Below are 14,513 nucleotides of genomic sequence, written 5' to 3' on the forward strand. Positions count from 1 at the left end.
TTAATTCCCTTCACTTAGCATAAGTAGAGAAACTTGTTAAGTACTTAGCAACAAACTAAACACATGAAGTCTATTTTTTTAAAGTTTATAGTCAGAGTATGCAGGAATGGGACCATTCCCTATGTCTTACACTATTTTAAATTAAACATTAATTTGTTTTTAAAATGTTGATCATCAAAATGTACTAAATAGGAGTTAAAATTAAAGTTCTCCGTCATGTAATCAACTGAATAGTGAAAGGTAACACCTTCACTACAAAGATATTGACAGAATTGATTTTGAAAGCCAGCATTCGTGTTCAACTGTTTTAAGTACCCATATAAAGCATTTTATATATTAATATCCTACATTACAAAAGCTCAATAAACTATTTTTGGCAATGCCAAAAGCTCTTTCTTTAGTGACCTATTGGCTTAGACAATGTTTTTTACTAACACTGCACAATATTCATGAAGCGTGCAGTATGGCCAAAGTTAAAGAACAGCCCTCCCCTCCCAAACTGCAAAAGCGTTCAAATGCATCATTTTGGAGGCATGAGCACCACGTTGCGTGGACATGTTTTTTTTTTTAGTTACCAATCTGAGTTTTGTTTTATAAAGCGGGCGGAGAGCAGAAGAAACAGGGAGGGTGGTGGTGGTGGGTGAACGACGAAGCAATGAAGGGGAAGGTAGGGGCTAACAGCAAAGCAACAAAGACGAGGGTGGAGGGTGGAATGCTGAAGCAACAGGGGCGGAAGGCTGGAAGGGACACAAAAGCTCCACAGGGTTTGGGGAAAGCAACATAGAGGGCAAGGGTGCGGAAAGCAATGGGGGAGAAGCACATGGGTGAGAGCAAGAGGGAGGAGGGTGGGAGAAGCAGTTGGTAAACAGAGTGCAGAGGGAGAAATGTGCAGGAGGGAGGTGGCTCAAAAACACATACTCTATTGGAGTGCTTCAGACAAAAGAAACAATGAGTGATAGAAAAGCAAGCAGTGGAAGCAGAAATAACACTCAAAGAGACTGTTAAAAGGCAATGCTCAATAAGAGGGACAAACACAAGAATGACAAGCTGAGAAACAAATAAAAAGCAGGCAAACAAGTAACAAGTGACAAGTAAAGCTAACCAATGGCAAGCAATTGGAGCATTATATGCCCCTCTTATGTCCTTGGTAAGCCACAATATGTCATGCAATAGAGCATGCACACTCTAGTAGGCTCGATCTAAAAATGCAGACCCACGTCCATACATGGTAAAGTCCTTTTTTCAAGGGTGACTTTGAAAATTCATTTCTCCAAACAAATTTAAACAATACAGATTGCAAAATGATGCACAGCACAAAAAGTTATTGAAGCTCTAACTATTCACCTCATAGTTTTCAACCTCTCCATCTTCGACATCAAGTTCAAAGCTGAATGTTGGGCCCACAGTGGGAGGCACTGGAAACATTGACCTGTCAAAGAAATCATCAAAAATCCATGTGTTTTGTTCAATCATATGAAGAGCAAAGATTGTGTTTTAAGTCACTGAGAGCAAGATCTATGTTTCTCCCCAAAAGAATACACAACTGTATCTCAGTCTGTCAATGGCACCAAATTAATAACCATATGGCTTTGGCCTATAAAGCTTATCCACTGAAAAAAATAATTTGCATCCATAGCACAACTAATGTTTCCTTTGTGAAAAGCTCAGATACGAGTATCATAAGACACATGCAAATTGATAGTATTCATAACCAAAATGTAATGATCTTTAAAAAGTAAACCATAAATAGAGGCATCTAATTAATAGATGTATTTTAGTTTCTTCAGAGCAGCTATGCTTTAAAGTAGTAGTGGAAGGTATTAGAAAATTAGAGGGCATGTTACTGAAAAGAAGAATATTCTCAATCCAATTGACGTGAATACTAAATTACCTTTATAGCGATTCATTACTATTAGTTCTTGCTCTCCTTCCTTTACAAGTGGTTTAAGACTGCACTGCAAGTTTGACAGAAAAAATATTCTCCTAAAGATGCCTCAAGACTTTTGGGAAGGAGTGCTCACTTCGGCAGCACATATACTAAAATTGGAGACTTTTGGGAAGGAACAGAGATAGCGATTTGTATCCTGGTGCACCTGCCCCATACCCTGCATGTGTGCCATGACCCATCCCTCCCTTGTTGCCAAATCAATTTTGCTACTTAATTATGGATTGACTGATTGGGCGGGTGTTAGAAAATGCCTCTTTCTGTACTGTTACCCCCAGCTTTTTGGACTGATGCTGCTGATTTCTCGACTTTGACAGTTATTTTAGCCAGACCTCAGTGTCCTTACCCTTAAACTGTAAGTCGAATTGGCACTTACCCAACTGGCTAAGGAATATGCTACTTACCAGTATGCATCTGTTCGTGGCATGTAGGGCTGCTGACATTCATATCTGTGCATAGATCGCCGCCTAGTGTTGGGTCCCAATGATTGCACATTGTTGTCCTGGAAGAGTCTTCGAAGTATCACGAGATACGTGGCTCCTCCCTTGGACTACAGTGCGCATGGGCATCCTCTCCATCCCCAGATTGTTTTTCGCCATTGTGGCAGAGATGGAATATAGTACAGTAAGAGGTGTCCATGCAAAGAGTGAATGCTACAGCTGCGACAGGCACCGGGGAGGCGGGTGGGCGATATGAATGTCAGCAGCCCTACATGCCAAGAACAGATGCATACTGGTAAGTAGCATATTCCGTTCGAGGCATGTGGGCAGCTGAATTCATATCTGTGCATAGAATGTATAGCAGTATCTCTCCTAGCGGTGGTTGCCTGTGCCAGCTGCAGCAGTCTGAAAAAGAGTTTTGAGAACAGCCTGTCCTACAGCAGCTTGCTGTTTGGAATGTACATCTACACAATAGTGTTTGGTAAATGTATGTATGGTTGACCATGTGGCTGCTCTACAAATTTCGTGTAAAGGAATATTTCCTAGGAAAGCCATGGATGCCCCTCGTTTGCGTGTAGAATGCGCCCTAGGGGGAAGTGTTAATGTGCGTTTCGCTTTTAAATAACATATCTGAATGCACTTAACGATCCATCTGGCTATACCGGATTTTGAAATAGGGTTACCCTTGTGTTGCGGTGAGAAAGCAACAAACAACTGTTTTGTTTTTCGAAATGCCTTAGTTCTATCTATATAGTATAGCAGAGCTCTTTTGACAACAAGTGTATGCAAGGCCCTTTCTGCTACTGTTTGTGGATTTTGAAATAACACTGGCAGTTCTATTGTCTGATTTATATGAAAATGGGATACCACTTTTGGCATGAATTTAGGGTTTGTTTTGAGAACTACTCTATTTGCATGTACTTGAATGTATGGTTCTTGAATAGTTAGGGCTTGCCGCTCACTAACTCTTCTAAGTGCAGTAATGGCAAGAAGGAAAGCCACCTTCCAAGTAAGAAACTGTATTCCGCATGAGTGTAGTGGCTCAAAAGGTGGTCCCATAAGTCTGGTTAAAACGATGTTTAGATTCCAGACTGGTGAAGGTGGGTGCGTTGGAGGAATTACTCGTTTAAGTTCCTCCATAATGCTTTAATTGCTGGCACTCTAAACAGTGAAAGGTGTTGCCTGTTTTGGAGATAAGCTGCTAGTGCCGCTAAATGTATCCTGATGGATGAGTAGGCTAAATTGCAGCGTTGTAGGTGCAAGAGATAGCAAATGATGTTTTGTGTAGAAGCATCTAATGGGTTTATGTCATTGTTTCTGCAGTAAATGACGAAACGTTTCCACTTTGCTGCATAACATGCCCATGTAGTGGGTTTTCTTGCCTCTTTGATAATATTCATGCAGTCTGGAGGCAAGTTTAGGTATCCAAACTCTAGGATTTCAGGAGCCAGATCGCCAGGTTCATCTGTTGTGGACCTGGGTGTTGGATTTCTCCATGGCTCTGAGTTAGAAGACTGGGTGTGAGTCGTAGTCTTTGATGAGGCACCACTGACAGTTCTAGGAACGTTGTGTACCATGGTTGCCTTGCCCATGTGGGAGCAACTAGGATTAGCGTCAGTGAATGTTGGCGCATTTTGCGTGACACTAGCGGTATTAGTGGAGCTGGGGGAAAAGCGTACGCAAATCTGCCTGACCAGATCTATCTCCGGGTGTCCCCACTTCCAGAAGAATGGTTGGAGCACATTTGGGTGAATCTCCCATTCGTGCATCTGTTGACTGTGCCTGCTGAGCAGGTCGGCTATTTGATTGTCTTTGCCTGGGAGGTGTTCCGCCATGAGGAACATGTTCCTTTGAATGGCCCATTTCCACACACTTTGAGCTAGATGCGATAGTTGTGGGGAATGTGTTCCTCCCTGTTTCTGAATGTAATACATAGCTGTCATGTTGTCCGTCCGGATCAACACAGTCTTGTTGCATAAGTGTTTTTTTGAACGCCTTTAGTGCTAGAAAGATCGCCATCAGCTCTAGTAGATTGATGTGCATCTTCTTTTGTTGTATTGTCCATAGACCCTGGACTGTGTAATGCAGGACATGGGCTCCCGATCCTAGCAGGGATGCATCTGCCGTCATTACGATTTGTGGGATAGGCTCCTGGAACAGTCGTCCTTTGCAAAGGTTTTGTGGATTCCACCAATGCAGAGAGCTGTATGCCCGACTGGTCACCAACACTAGGTCTTTTAATTGTCCCTGAGCCTGGTTCCACTGCTGTGCTAGGCACTCCTGTAGCGGACGCATGTGTAGTCTGGCATGAGGGACTATGAATATGCATGAAGCCATCATGCCTATTAGTTGCATAAACACTCGAGCTGGCAATGAGTGTTGTGGTTTGAACCTTTGGATTAACATTTGCATTGCGTTGATCCATGCTGCGTTTGGGTGTGCCTTTGCTACTAGTGTATCTATTGTTGCTCCCAGGTACTGTTGGACGTGGGAGGGTTGTAGGCGTGACTTTGGGTAGTTTAGCGAGAAGCCTAGACTGTGCAGGAGATGAATGGTCTCTGACATGTGGCTGGCACATTGCTGGGCCAATGGCGCGTGTATTAGCCAATCATCCAGATATGGGTACACATGAATGTTTTGTCTCCTGAGATGTGCCGCCACTGTTGCTAGGCATTTGGTGAACACCCGTGGAGCTGTTGTTACTCCGAATGGTAGGACTTTGAACTGGTAGTGCTGTCCTTGAATAGTAAACCTCAGATACTTTCTGTGAGCAGGGTGTATTGGTATATGAAAGTATGCGTCTTTGAGGTCTAGAGTTGCTAGGAAGTCTCCCTGGCGCAGCAGTGGTAAGACTTGTTGCAGAGTGAGCATGTGAAAATGCTCTGATAAAATGTACAGGTTGAGGGGCCTGAGGTCCAATATTGGTCTGAGAGAACCGTCCTTTTTTGGAATGAGGAAGTATAGTGAGTATACTCCTGTTCCTTGATGTTCGAGTGGGACTGGTTTTATGGCCCCCTTTTGCAGCATACTGATGACCTCTTGCTGCAGTAATGTTATATGTTCCTTTGACATTGGACGGTGTACGGGTGGTATGTTGGGTGGTATTGATGTGAGTTCTAGGCAATAGCCATGTTGGATAATTTGCCTGACCCACTTGTCTGTAGTGATGTTTAACCAGACTGTCAGGAAGTGTTGTAGTCTTCCCCCGACCGGTGTTATATGGTCTGGGGGTAGTGCCAAGAAGTCACTGTTTGGTGTTAGTGGAGGATCTATTGGCATTGCCTCCACAACCTCTGCCCTTGTTATTATTTCCTCTGTATCCACCCCTGTTTGTGTTTTTATTGTATGTGGATTGCGTATTACTTTTGTATGTGGATGATTGCGGCGATGTGTTACCTCGCGCTCCTCCTCTATAGTTGGAGCGACGAAAGGAGCCTCTGTGTTGTTGGGACTGAAGAGCTCCCATGGACTTCGCAGTCTCCGTGTCCTTTTTCATTTTGTCCAGAATTGAGTCAACTGCTGGACCAAACAAAAAATCAGGATTTATTGGCTGGTTAAGAATTGTGGCCTGTACTTCATTCTTAAATCCAGATATGCAAAGCCATGCGTGCCTCCTAAGCAGTACGCTTGTGTTGATAGATCTGGCAGCTGTATCTGCCCCGTCTAGAGCACACTTAATGGAGGCATTGGTGATGAGCTTTCCTTCCTGTATAAGTTCATCCGCCTGCTCTTTGAAAGGCTCAGGTAAGTGTTGGAGAAGTCCTTCTAAACTGTCATAGTGCGCCCTGCCATATCTGGCCAGCAAGGCCTGAGTATTCTGTGGATGATGGCTTAGCTGGGTATACAGCCGGGTCTGTAATGGGTAGAGCCCCCTCAGTGTCTGCCCCCCCCCCCCCCATGGCTGTGAATTGGGGTCTACATATGGGTTTTGTGGATATCCAAAACCCACATCTGCGTCCTGATCCTCATCTGGGTTGTAGTCAGAGCGTGCAGGTGAGTATGGTGCATATGGAGTAGTAGGCATAGCTGGAGAGATAGGTTGGAAAAGAATAGGAGAGGTTGCACAGTCTCTTCTTTTTGAGTGGTATTCTAGAAAAGTCTTCAGCAGGCACTGGTCTTTTCTTTTTTGTATAAACAGTCACTTTCCCAGTATTTGGGTCAATATTTAGCTTGGATTGATCTTCTGTGGAGGGGTCTGGATGGATTATCTCCTCTTCCACAGTTTTTGGCCTTGGCGCCGTAGTTTTAGGTTTGATCTTTTTCGGTTCGATGCCCTTAATCGGTTCGGTGGCTGGATCGGTTTTAGAGGCTTTCCGACAGGTTTTGTCGGTCCAACGTCTTTTACAGGTTCCACCACTTTTTTCGGACCGATCGGTTTCGTCGGTTCGGCAACTTGTTTCGGCTGTAGAGGTGTCCTTGGAGCCTGCGGCTTTGGCTCGATGCCCTTCTTCGGATCAATGGGCTTCGGCTTGACCGCTTTCGGTTGGTCTACCTTAGGTTTCGCTTTCAGTTCGAAGACCGCCTAGGGCGTAGCCCTTTTGCCTTCGTCGACGAGCTTCTTTACTTTTTCGGCAGTCGAACTCGATTTGGTCGATTCGATGGCCTTTGGCTTCGAAGGTTTATATGGAACGGTGGCCTTCGGCTCCGCGCCCTTTGGTTTTATCACCTTCAGTTTGACGACGTTCGGTCCGAAGACTGCCGTGTCGATGAGTTTTGGTTTCGAATGAACCAGCCTTGGATTACGTGTCTCAGAAGGCCCTTTTTGTATGTTCTTAGCCGGGCGGTATGGCGGGCTATAGAACCAGTATTTAGATCTTGGCTAAGGCCTGTTGGCGATGCATCGACCTGAGTCTCTGATATTGGTGTAGTGTCTGTATGGGGCGGTGTACTCACGGTTCGCCCCCCGTTGTCATCGGAGTCGTCTTCGACAGCTACGATGTCTTGATCGTATTCTTCGACATCGACGATTTGTTCTTCATCGCCGATATAATATTCAGAGTCGTGCTTGGAGTATTGATCTTCCTCTTGATCCGAGTCTTCGGCGTCAACTAGTTCTTCCTCATCGTCGAAGATATTCTCGGGCACCGGTGCCAACCTCTGCAATTCTTGCCTTGCCGCCCGCTGATTCCAGATCGTCTTTTTGGACCGGAATTGGGCACAAGCTAGGCTATTATCTTCAGTATGATCTGGTGATAAACATTTGTTGCACACGGGATGCTTATCTGTGTGCGGGAACTTGGAGTTGCACTGCGGGCAATATTTGAAAGGACTTCGTTCCATCGACCGTCGGTCCCCGTGGCGTCGAGAAGTCCTAACGGCCCGATTCGACGACCGGAGTGCAAGCAAATGGTGAAGAAAACCTATTGGTACTGATCGCAAACAATACCGACGAATCCGAAGGCCTTTTGGCCTTTTCGAAAAGTTTATTTCGATTCTGAACTTGGAGTGCTGGAAAGTACATCCGAACCCAATGGCGGAAAAAAACCAATCTGGGGATGGAGAGGATGCCCATGCGCACTGTAGTCCAAGGGAGGAGCCACCTATCTCGTGATACTTCGAAGACTCTTCCAGGACAACAATGTGCAATCATCCGGACCCAACACTAGGAGGCGATCTATGCACAGATATGAATTCAGCAGCCCACATGCCTCGAACGCTAACTTACCTGTAAGTCCCTAGTAAATAGTACCCAGGAAATGTAAATTAGAGGGTCCCACAGGGACTGAAGCACTAGTTGTGCCACCCTGGGTGTGACATGAGTAAAACGAGATTCCCAGACCACTATTTACAGGCTGGAAGAGCAGTTTTGAATACTAGCCTAACTAGGTCATTTAAAATAATGTCTCAGCCAAACGTTCCCCTGGTGTATGTGCAAGTCACCCCTGTGGCAGGCCTATCGAGTCCTAAGGTAGGGTGCAACATATCCCACGGGCAGAACATGTCATTTTACATGTTCTGAAAGTAAAAACACTGAACTTTCATTTTTACTGTGGAAAAGCTTGATTTCCCAATTGGCATGTACAGAGTTACACACTGACCCCTCAGTTGTGCTAACTCTGGAACAGTGCAACCAAAGTGGGTAGATATTAAACAACTCGCTACATTAAGCCCGACCTATTTCTGGGATCGAAATTAATGGAACAAGTTGCAGTGTGCTTCTTTAGCAAAAGTGCCACTTTGTTGTCTTTAGTCCCCTGTGCCATATTGGTTGCACACAGGGTATTGTAGCTAAGACAGATTTCTGTCCGTTTGGGAAGACATGCTAACTACAAACAGGAACGAATACAATAGTGGCGAGCTCTGGAAGGAAGTTTCATCTAACTCCTGCAGGAAGCTACATGGTGTTGGCACAAAAGACAAGCTTCTAAGGAGAAGAAGCAAGTGAAGAGCAAATGGATAACACTTAGGAGAGGGGCTGCTCCACTGTTCAGGCAGACAGGCTGGCACTTTCGGACAGGAGAGGGGAAGCCAGTTGCCAAAATGGTTTTCAAGGGGCATGTAGCCCCTTTGGTAGCCATACCTCTAAGTTGGGCTAAGGCGCTCCACACGCAGGGAGATGGGTACTACCATTCTGCATTCGGCAGAATGGTGCAACCTGGGAAGCTCAGATGCTACACTTTGCAAGAAGTGGTCAACAGGTAGAAAGGTAAATGGTAGCCCATTCTACTCCGAGGGCATTTTCGGAGCATAAGTAGAACACAGCTGACACCCTGAACTTGATTGAAGAAGGACAAAAGTAAGACTGATTGCTAAACCAAGGAACTGGCAAAGCGATGCACCACCATCATGGACTGCACCTGCTGGCTAGCACAGGAGAGGGACTGCGCCTACGCGGTCCTGCTCAAGGAGAAGTCACCCCCAGCCAATGCAAAGAGACTCTAAGGGCCAGATGACTGGCCTTCTGTTCGCAGCATAGGGACACAACAGCTGAAGTAGCATGCTGGAGCTAGTTGGTAGGCTAAATTCTTTAACCTGCAGTTAACTGCCGTTGTGCAGCACTGGGGACTAGGACCTATCTGATGTACAAAGTTGCACCCAAGTTTGCTAAACCCAAGAGTGTCGTCAGAGTGCAGCTGGGATATCCAGAGGATGAGTTATCGACCAAGGATGGATTGACCGGCACGTGCAATGCTGTACTTTTGCCAGCACAGAGAGGATGTCGAGGATCGTTGACCGTATGACCGCCTCGCCCCCTTTGTGGACTGACAGTAGTCGCAGCAAAAATCCAGTCAACAGCATCACATTTACAGCATCCTTTGAGCATCCTCAGCATCCTTCATCCCTTGCATCAGGATCACTTCCATTGGAAAGCCCTGCAAAGGATAAAAGTGCCTGGAACTGAATAAAGACTGTTTCACCTGTTGAAGTAACTGTTTCTGAGGGCCTTGCTGGTCCCCTGGCTGGGTCTCCACTGCAGATGGTCTCCTAAATTGACTAAGTGATCACCTTACACCTAGTCCACACTTTTTTAGTGAAAAAGTGTAAAATTCATTGAATTGACTTGATATACCTTGTAAATTCTGTATCTCTGGAACCCTCCTATGGATCTTTTTCATTGTGGTGTCTAAAAATACAGTCTATTTTTTGTAAATTAGTGTTGCATTTCTTGGGTATCTTGTCGATTTCTTACGTTCTTTTAGTGCTGTTTAAATGTACTTGTTACTTAGTGTAAGTCTTGCTGCTCAGAGCCATAGGTACCCAGGCTGAGCTGAAGTTTTGACAAACGAAACCCAAGGGTCCTAAAGCGGTTGCGAAGTGTATTACATCGCGAGGTCGCGCAAGCACACCGTATAATACAAACCATTTGCTCACAGAGGGCTTTCTAAGGAGGTAGAGTAAGCACTAAGCCTACAAATACCCCATAATGTATTGTCCTGAGATATTATGGCTCTCTCAGCAACCCAACTAGGTGGGAAACCTTCCTGGAATAATGTTAGAGATCGGGTTTCTCCAAGACTGTTGATATAATACATGCTGGTTGTATTGTCAGTACGAACCAGCACAGAGGAGTTTGCAATCCTTGGGAAGGAGGCTTGCAGGGTGAGAAAAATGGCTTTGAGCTCCAAGCTGTTAATGCGCAGAGACTTCTGATTTGACTTGTCGACCACCTTCCCTGGATTTAAAGGTCTTGCATGTGGCCTCTCCAGCCCTCCATGGAGGAGTCTGTAGTGATGATAAAATCCGACACTAGTAGTAGAAACATGAGGCCATGGGAGAGATGTCGTATGACACCACCATGGGCAGGCAACATACTAGGGGAGCTAGAGATTAAGTCCTTGAAGAACCCTTCTGACTGGATCCACTGGAGTTGTAACTCTTCTTGCAATGGTTTCATATTGAGGCGTGCCAAAGGTACCAAGCTTATAGCTGAGGAGATCATGCCAAGGAGCAACTTTAACAGTCTCACAGAAACGCACTGTCTTCTTGCAATGCTTTGAGCTAAGTACTCCACCCTTGTTTGCCTTTCTTGGGAGAGGAAGGCTTTGTTCTGTATTGTGTCGAGATGGGCTCCCAGGAACGTCATTGTCTGACTGGGTGTGGTGGAGGACTTTAGCCAATTGAAAGAAAGGCCTAGCTTGCGAAACAAGGGGAGGCAAGTTTCTGTTGCTTTGGTAGCTTATCCTGGCGTGGGGGCTTTTAGTAGCCAGTCATCCAAGTAAGCTGCTACTGCTGCCATGCATTTGGTAAATATCCACGGTGCGGACTTTAAACCGAAGGGTAGAACCTTGAATTAGTAATGGATATTAGCTACTGTGAAGCGAAGACATTTGCAGTGTTTGGAAAGGATGGAAATATAGAAGTAAGCATCTTTCAGGTCTAAGGATGCCATGAAATCTCCACTGTTGAGGCGACGAAGAATGTCGCAGAGAGTTATCATACAGAAAGTTTCATTGCCGTTCAATTTGTTGAGTTTCCTGAGATATAGGATTGATCTCCACTCCCATGATTTCCTGTGGACGAGGAAAAACGGGAGTAGACTATTTTTCAATTCCGTGGTATTGGGACCCTCTCTAGTGCCCCTTTTGAGAGCGTTAAGAGAGCTTCTTTTCGCAATAAGTAAAGACATGGGGGTGGGGCTTCCTTTCGCGGGGTAGGTGGTGGTTTTTGTGTAAACTCCAGGATATGACCATGAGTGACAAGGTCCAAAACCAATCTGTCTCACATGATGGCTTACATGGCTAGTGAGGGAAGAAATGGGATACTGAAAAGGAAGAGTGGATTAGGCGGGAACACCAACAAATAGCAAAAAGGTGTCAATTACACTTCTTAATTTCATTGAGCTGCTCTATTGGTCTCTGGTACACAAAAGCTATACCTTCCCAGTCGCAGGTGAGTGTCGTCTGTACACTGAAAAACAGAGAGGCAGCTTAGAACAGCAGCTCCATTTTTTAGTAGTAAGCTGCCCTTTGGGAGGTGCACTTTCCCTGTTTATGCCTTGTGCACTCATTTGAAAGTGTGCCATGGCACAACACAGATCCTCCCGAAGAGGCAGTCGGATCGGAGGATCGATGGCCATGTTGAGCAGCTCGGGATATCAGACTCTTCGTGCCCAATCCGGAGCTACAAGAATGACTTGGGATATCAGACTCTTCGTGCCCAATCCGGAGCTACAAGAATGACTTGGGCCCGGTCGCGCTTGATCTTCTTCATCACTCTGGGCAGAAGTGGTATAGGCGGAAAGGCATAAAGACGACTGCAACTCCACTTGCGACAAAAAGCATCGCCTAGCGAGTGCTGCCTTGGAAATTTCCACACGCAGAATTGCTGATATTGCGTGTTCTTTTTGGTGGCGAATATATCTAACCAAGGCTCTCCCCACTGCTGAAAGAGACCTTGCACCACCTCCGAGTGAAGACGCCATTCGTGATCCATTATGCACCTGCGGCTGAGTTTGTCCGCCCTGACATTCAGTCAACCTGCCAGGTGTTGAACCACCTGGGATATGCCCTGATGTTCCAGCCATGTTCAGAGGTGGAGGGCCTCTTGACATAGGGTCCACAACCCCACCCGCCCTGTTTGTTGCAGTACCACGCGGCGGTGGTGTTGTCCGTGAACTCCTGCACTACTCTTCCCTGGACAGAAGGAAGGAATCATTTTCGTGCAAGACGGATCGCCCGAAGCTCCAGAAGGTTGATGTGGAGCCCGGACTCCGCCGGAGACCAGAGGCCTCTGATCTCCGCCACTCCCATGTGGCAGCCCCATCCCAGAAAGGATGCATCTGTCACCACTGTGTGTTCTGGTTGGGGATGGTAGAGGGATCTGATGCAGCGCCCACTGGAACTTCAGGTCCCACGGCAGAGCCTGCATATGCCACATGGCATGATCTACCAGCAGGATGCAGGAGGCCATGAGGCCCAGCAGCCTCAGGGTCATCCTGACCAAAACCCGGGATAGAGGCCGAAAGATTGGAATCATAGCCCAAATATCCCTGACTTGACTCGATTGACTGTGCAGGAAGATAGACCCAAAACAGCGTTGTGTCCAGAACCACTCCAATGAAGAAGAGCTTCTGAGAGGGAATCAGGTGGGACTTCGCCACGTTGATGGAAAACCCCAGCAAATGCAGGTCGTCGGCTGTAGTCTGGAGGTGGGAGACAACAGGATGGGGTGAGCCCGCCTTCAACAGCCAGTCGTCGAGATAGGGGAAGACTGGAACCCATGATCTGCGCAGATGAGCTGCAACCACCGCCATCACTTTCGTGAACACCTGAGGGTTGCTGATAAGGTCAAAGGGGAGCACGGTAAACTGAAAATGCTCGTGGCCAACCGAGAACCCCAGGTGGAGACGATGGGCCGGCAGGACGGGTATATGAAAGTAAGCATCCTGCAAGTCCAAAGCTACCATCCAGTCTCCAGGGTCGAGGGCAGACAGGACCTGAGTGAGAGTCAACATTTTGAACTTCTCCTTCCGGAGGGAGCGGTTGACGTTCTTGAGATCCAAGATAGGACACAGGCCTTTGTCCATCTTGCTCGATGGCTCCTTTGGCCAAGAGTGCCAAAACTTCCTGTTGGAGAAGAGTCAGAGTATCCTCCAACATGCGATGGTACTGAGGTGACATGGATGGAGGGGCAGTCTCGGAGGGGAGGGAGTAGCTCCTTCGGACTATCTGCAAAACCCACCTGTCCGATGTGATGGTGTGCCAGTGGGGAGGGATGGTGAATCCTGTCACCCACTGGTGTTTAGTGGCCCTGAAAGGTCGGACTAGGAGGGCTTGGAGGCTGCTGCAGAGGGGGCTGTGGTGGACTAGCCCGCCCGCTGGCCCCCAGAACCACGGCGGTGGGTCCCACGTCCCCGGCTGCACTGGAGCTGAACAGCTTGCGCTGGCTTGTGGCCCTGGAGGGAACGTGGTGGGGCACCCCTTCCGTAGCCACGAAAGGGAGATTGCGCCTGGTGGAGAGGCCCAAGGACCTGGCCGTAGCTCGAGTCTTTAAAGCACTCTAGCGCGTTGTCTGCCTTGTCGCCGAAAATGCGACGCCCATCAAAGGGCATGTCCAGAAGAGTAGAATGGACATCCCCCGAAAAACCAGTCGACCTCAACCAGGCGTAGCGTTGAAGGGCTACAGACTTGGAAATCGTCCTGCCTAGTGTGTCGGCGGTATCCAGGCCACATTGAATGTTAAACTTCGCTGCGTCTCTCCCCTCGGCGACTGCAAGGGAGAGCATGGCCCGGGCCTCCTCCGAGCACTGTGGTAGCACCTGTGCTACCGTATTCCTCACAGAGTGGGTGTAACGGCCCAACAGACATGCAGTGTTATAAGACTGCAGTCTCAAGCTGGAGGAAGAAAATATTTTCATCCCAAGGTGGTCCAGCTGTTTGGATTTCCTATCGGGTGGTGCGTTAGGGAATGCGCCTTTGGACGTGGAGGCTTGGATCACCAAGCTCTCAGGGGTGGGGTGTTGGGAGAGGAAAGTGGGGTCGTCCGAGGCCGAGCGGTGGCGTTGGGCAATCATCATGTCCACACGAGCCCATGTGTTGGGCCAGGACCAGGTGCCCAAAAGGATGTCCGTGAGGGCTTCATTAAACGGCAGCAGGGGCTCCGAAGAGCTCGCTGCCAGTTGAAGCACCTCTGTCAGGAAGTTATTCCTGACAGCCACCGTAGGTAGCTCGAGGTGGAGAGCCTCGGCC

At 47.3% G+C, this 14,513-nt stretch overlaps 1 protein-coding gene across 5 annotated transcripts in view; it reads right to left on the bottom strand.

Annotated features, from left to right (window-relative positions):
• The window catches only part of RNF38 (ring finger protein 38), a 745,333-nt gene that overhangs the window by 68,099 nt on the left and 662,721 nt on the right, over positions 1-14,513 (bottom strand). For all 5 annotated transcript variants that reach the window (XM_078676542.1, XM_078676544.1, XM_078676543.1 and 2 more), the window contains one exon: positions 1,345-1,429. In XM_078676542.1, coding sequence (XP_078532668.1) covers positions 1,345-1,429 — 85 coding nt within the window. The remainder of the gene's footprint in view (positions 1-1,344; positions 1,430-14,513) is intronic.

This window comes from Lissotriton helveticus, chromosome 2_1 (assembly GCF_964261635.1).
Source record: "Lissotriton helveticus chromosome 2_1, aLisHel1.1, whole genome shotgun sequence".
In the NCBI taxonomy this organism is placed as follows: domain Eukaryota; kingdom Metazoa; phylum Chordata; class Amphibia; order Caudata; family Salamandridae; genus Lissotriton; species Lissotriton helveticus.